Source organism: Thalassophryne amazonica, chromosome 19 (assembly GCF_902500255.1).
Source record: "Thalassophryne amazonica chromosome 19, fThaAma1.1, whole genome shotgun sequence".
NCBI classification, from domain to species: Eukaryota; Metazoa; Chordata; class Actinopteri; order Batrachoidiformes; family Batrachoididae; genus Thalassophryne; species Thalassophryne amazonica.
The window spans coordinates 32,127,816-32,133,815 of NC_047121.1; the positions used below are offsets into that span (position 1 = coordinate 32,127,816).

General features: G+C 40.1%; 1 protein-coding gene across 1 annotated transcript in view; it reads right to left on the reverse strand.

Moving 5' to 3' along the window:
• zfyve26 (zinc finger, FYVE domain containing 26) overlaps positions 1-6,000 on the reverse strand; it is a 90,227-nt gene that overhangs the window by 65,372 nt on the left and 18,855 nt on the right. The window contains exons 7-10 of the mRNA XM_034159841.1: positions 3,814-3,938; positions 3,554-3,718; positions 3,333-3,421; positions 3,023-3,174 (exon numbers count right to left, since the gene is read on the reverse strand). Of these exons, the coding sequence (XP_034015732.1) occupies positions 3,023-3,174; positions 3,333-3,421; positions 3,554-3,718; positions 3,814-3,938 (531 nt within the window). The remainder of the gene's footprint in view (positions 1-3,022; positions 3,175-3,332; positions 3,422-3,553; positions 3,719-3,813; positions 3,939-6,000) is intronic.

The following is a 6,000-nucleotide window of genomic DNA, read 5'->3' on the forward strand; positions in this document are numbered from 1 at the left end:
GTTGAAAAAAGCAGTCTTCATAATATTTCTAATGTGGAGGTCAAAGGACAATGTAGGATCAAAAATTACCCCAAGGTTCCTCACTTTGTCAGTGTGATGTATGACACACGAGCCTAGATTAAGCGTTAGCTGGTCAAATTGATGCCGATGTCTCACTGGACCAAGAACCATCATTTCAGTCTTATCAGAGTTTAAAAGTAGGAAGTAGTTAATCATTTAAATAGGTATGCACAGTGGTGAGCACAGTCCTGCTAATCCGCTAACTGCTAATTATCGAAGATAATGTTTTCATTATTGAATTAGCTTTTCAGATAACTTTGAAAACCGCCATCGGACTAATTATCTTCCAATACGCTTTGGTCCGATAATTTTTAGACTGTTAACATAGTTTTGCAGATGTGGTAAACAAAGCTGAATAGTTACAAACATCTATGAAATCTAAAATCAGTTAAGTACCTACTTGTTAAATGTTTTATAGTAGATGCGCAGTTCTATTCTCCCTAAACAGAGGAGAGCTGGTTCTAGAAGAAACCGCTCTATCCTCTGCAAGCAAAGGAGAACTGGTCACAAAAAAGAAAAAAGCTCATTTCTTTTGACCCCATACTGATACGCTGGCAATATCACCCAAGTCATCCAGAGGCATACATTTTTAACTTATGGTTAAAATTTTAACCAAACTAATTTTGGGCAAGTTATTTAAATTAACGTCACATCTGAAGTTTTATAAAGTGAAAATATCAGATATATGTTTTAAAGTAATGCACTAATTTTGAAGGTTTTAGTGTGGACATGCTGTGCCCAGGTGCAGTACATTCACGACAGAAGAAATGCATTTGAGACCTCTGATCAGGCTCCACACAGACAACAGCATTAAACTCTTTGTATATTGTGCCTAAAACTCTCATGAATATATTCTCTGGGTTTATATAAGTTGTTATTGTGTTTGTTTTATGTAAAAATGCCAGAAGCAGCTCAGGTTGCTCCTCCATTATTTTCAATTGGAAACATAGCAATCGATTCCTGTTTGCTATTAGAGTCCTGCTTATGACAAACACTGTCTGTCATCTTTGTTCCAGAGTAATATATATATAAGATGCCTGAAATTCAGTTTGCGTTTATTAAATTCCACGCATCTTAAACGTAGCAGACAGGGATTATCTGGAATTTTGTATTGGTAAGTTTTCACGGTCTCTACTGCCATCTACTGGCCAGTAGTGCTCATGGCAGTATTCGCCCTAGTACTGAGCGTCCAGTACTTGGCAGTGTTCTATTTATTTTGACACCGGTTAAATCAGACGGTTATCTAATTACAACTTGGCTTTTTTTTTTTTTTTTTTGAAAATTGCTTTTTTTTTTTTTACAAATAAAAAAATGGCAGATTTTACAAAAGCACATTTATCTGTCAACACCAACACACGACACACCTCACATTAATGTGTTGGTTTACATAAAATGAATGAGTCAACCAATCAGTGTTAGCGGAGGCACATTTTACCCATAATCCTTTGCCATTTGTCTGTGTTTGTTACAAAACTTCAGAATTAGTGAATTATTCAACATTATACCATGGTCAGTGAGAATTCCATGTCTAACTGGCATGCAATATTTTTGTATATACGCACACGTAGTTCGGCGAGTTAAGTCACTGTTATAATCACTCCGCCCTGGTCGTCAATCTTGGCACAAATCAGTTGGCGCAGATCAGCTGTGTTTTGACAGGTGAATGACAGAAACGCAATAAAACATGGATTTCCAAGTGAATTTTAATATTTTTGGCCAAAATAAAACGTTTGAGGAATGGAAAGAGGAGGAGAGCAGACGAGAAGAACAGCAAAAGCAATAGCATAAAGATTTAACATCGGACGAACTAGACAAGAATGAAGACGGGAAAGAAGAAGAGAACGGCTCTATCCTTGCGGGTGGCCGGAGCGCTCTGCATCAAAACAGCGAGCGTAGTTTCTGGACCTGTTGCCAGTTGGTCGCCGCTCCACAAAGCAGAGAGGGGGGCGGTGTGAGTGGCCTGATTGGTAAGAGCATCGGTGGCAAAATATCTTGAGACTGGCATAAAATAGTCCCAAATACTTACGCATTTTTATCAAGTTCTGTTAACTTAAATAAATATTTGTGTGTTAGCTCACTGTGTGGGACCATGGTATAAGCGGATTAAACAACTCGAAGCCATGCCTTATATGGTTTGGATGCACTTCGCGGAGTAACACCGTGTGTTACTCAGTTACACAGTGTTTTAGATACCGCGTCGTGCATTCAAACCGTATAATGCATGGCTTCTCGTTGTTTAATCCTTATTTGAAAGATATATGTTATATTTTAACTTTGTACAAATGACAGAATTGACATTAATGGAGTTATTCTATCAGTATTAATTTTATTCATAAACCAAACCATAAGTCAGCATTGCTTTATTTTCCAAGACCTCCGCCTCACGGCAACGCTGTTACTGAGTAGAGAGTTGAGCTTTGCTGCTCCTCTCAACTGCTTCTCTGTTGGAAACTATGTAGTAAACAGGAGCTTCCAGAAGAGGGCAGGACACTCAAAGACAGAAGTGCTGACTCACTGTTTGGGTCTGTAGTCACCTTTGGTGCTACCAGAAGCAAATGTGTTGTTAAAACTCAAAATCAGCTTGTTAGTAGTTGCAAGTGTACCGGAGACAATACTGGAAGTTATCGGTTATCTGTAGCTTCCTATAAATTTTTGGGTGGTTCTATCAGTTTAGCTTTATAAAAGATAACTCTTCAGTTAGCTCATTATCTGTTATCAAAGCTAATTTTTTGGTTAGCTGTGCCCACCACTGGATATGCATTGAAATTATAAACAAAAATTAAAGATGTTTATCTGCTGAGTAAACACGAGTTGGATCTGTGGCCAAAATGGCATTTCAAATGTGCACATTTTGCAAAAAACATATAGTCAGTCCTTTAGCAAGCAAACCACAAAAGGTAATTTTATATATTTCAGACTATGATGGACAAACAACAGAAAAGTGGATGTAAAAGATGCAAACCTTTTTCTGGTGATTGTTGGCTTTTTTGCAGCAGGTTTTGTATTTTGCGCTCTTCAAACTGAGCCAGAGGAGTCAGTGAATGTAAAACATAGAGAGCTGAGTGATTGTCCAGAGTGTGAAGCTGTGCCAGCAGCGCTTCCCGGGAAATTCTTCTGCACAGGAAGGAATATTAAACAAAATAAATCAGGATCAAATTTCAACAACTGCACATGCAATTTAACAGTGGTGGGACCAGCACATGTTCCCAGACCTACTAAAAATTTATAAATAAACAAAATAATAACAATAATAATAGCAACAGCTTGCTTACGGATTGTTGTTTTTACACCAATCAAGTATTCCAAGTTGACAGGCCAAAAGATTGGAAAACTCCCGTAGAACAGAGTCATTGGCTGGTGCCTAACAATAAAAATGATCACACCAGAACACTGAATACATTATTGTGTTAACAAATTACCAATTTTGAACTGTAGACTTCATTATAAGTTATTGAGGGAGAAGTCTGGACACCTAAGTAACAACAGGTCTGACCTGCTCATAGTGAAGGATGCTGAGCAATGTCTGGGCTGAATTCAGACTCTGACACTGAGTCCACCCCAGAAGTAACAGGAGACGAGACAATGGCTGGAACTCCAATCGCAGCAAGTCTCTCAACTGAGAGAACTCCTCATGTTTGATCAAGTCAAGAGCAGTGACCTTAGGAACAAACAGATCTCATATCCAACATTCCTCAAAAATATAGAATGATTCTGAATCCAGTCTACTTTTGACATCACTGACTTCCCACTTACCAAGACCTGGTCGAGAAAGTGTTTTCCACTACTGAAGCATTCAAAATAAATGGTCTTCCAAACAGACGGACGATCATTTTGGCAACATAAACTCAAGGCCAGTTTCTCTGCTTCAGGCAGGTCCACTAAGAAAGGCGCAAAAAAAAAAAAATGTGGAAGGGGAAAACATACTGTAACTAAAAGGAAAGGACCATTGTAAACACAATATGGTGCATGAATAAACATTTGTGTGCAAAGATTTACATTTAATCTGTGCGTGCAATCAAAATAACATTTTCTTATTCTCCTCATTTTTGTAGGTAAATACCAAAATTTATGAATTGTTGGAGGTTACTTGTGAATAATGTCAGAACAGACTCCATTTGCGTTTTGTGACAAGTTTTCAGCTACAACATGGTAAATGGAACACAATTCGAAAAAAATAAATAAATAAAAATCAAAATCACATTTTTTAAAATTTATTTATTTATTTTTAACACGCCCAGTTTCAAGTCCAGTTCCACTTAGAAAAACCTACTCACAGCTCCTGGTGTTCCCAAGTGGTCTCCCAGCCAAATACTAATCAGGACCATGAAAAGGAAGATGAAAATTTCAGACTCCTCCACGATTTCTAAGTGAGAGAACTTGCAAAATCGCAGGGTATTCAAATACTTATTTTCCTCACTGTATATATATATATACACTCAACAAAAATATAAATGCAACACTTTTGGTTTTGCTCGCATTTTGTATGAGATGAACTCAAAGATCTAAAACTTTTTCCACACACACAATATCACCATTTCCCTCAAATATTGTTCACAAACCAGTCTAAATCTGTGATAGTGAGCACTTCTCCTTTGCTGAGATAATCCATCCCACCTCACAGGTGTGCCATATCAAGATGCTGATTAGACACCATGATTAGTGCACAGGTGTGCCTTAGACTGCCCACAATAAAAGGCCACTCTGAAAGGTGCAGTTTTGTTTTATTGGGGGGATACCAGTCAGTATCTGGTGTGACCACCATTTGCCTCATGCAGTGCAACACATCTCCTTCGCATAGAGTTGATCAGGTTGTCAATTGTGGCCTGTGGAATGTTGGTCCACTCCTCTTCAATGGCTGTGCGAAGTTGCTGGATATTGGCAGGAACTGGTACACGCTGTCGTATACGCCGGTCCAGAGCATCCCAAACACGCTCAATGGGTGACATGTCCGGTGAGTATGCTGGCCATGCAAGAACTGGGACATTTTCAGCTTCCAAGAATTGTGTACAGATCCTTGCAACATGGGGCCGTGCATTATCCTGCTGCAACAAGAGGTGATGTTCTTTGATGTATGGCACAACAATGGGCCTCAGGATCTCGTCACGGTATCTCTGTGCATTCAAAATGCCATCAATAAAATGCACCTGTGTTCTTCGTCCATAACAGACGCCTGCCCATACCATAACCCCACTGCCACCATGGGTCACTCGATCCACAACACTGACATCAGAAAACCGCTCACCCACACGACGCCACACACGCTGTCTGCCATCTGCCCTGGACAGTGTGAACCGGGATTCATCCATGAAGAGAACACCTCTCCAATGTGCCAAACACCAGCAAATGTGAGCATTTGCCCTCTCAAGTTGGTTACAACGACGAACTGGAGTCAGGTCGAGACCCCGATGAGGACGACGAGCATCCCTCAGACGGTTTCTGACAGTTTGTGCAGAAATTCTTTGGTTATGCAAACCGATTGTTTCAGCAGCTGTCCGAGTGGCTGGTCTCAGACGATCTTGGAGGTGAACATGCTGGATGTGGAGGTCCTGTGCTGGTGTGGTTACACGTGGTCTGCGGTTGTGAGGCTGGTTGGATGTACTGCCAAATTCTCTGAAACGCCTTTGGAGATGGCTTATGGTAGAGAAATGAACATTCAATACATGAGCAACAGCTCTGGTTGACATTCCTGCTGTCAGCATGCCAATTGCACGCTCCCTCAAATCTTGCGACATCTGTGGCATTGTGCTGTGTGATAAAACTGCACCTTTCAGAGTGGCCTTTTATTATGGTCAGTCTAAGGCACACCTGTGCACTAATCATGGTGTCTAATCAGCATCTTGATATGGCACACCTGTGAGGTGGGATGGATTTTCTCAGCAAAGGAGAAGTGCTCATTATCACAGATTTAGACTGGTTTGTGAACAATATTTGAGGGAAATG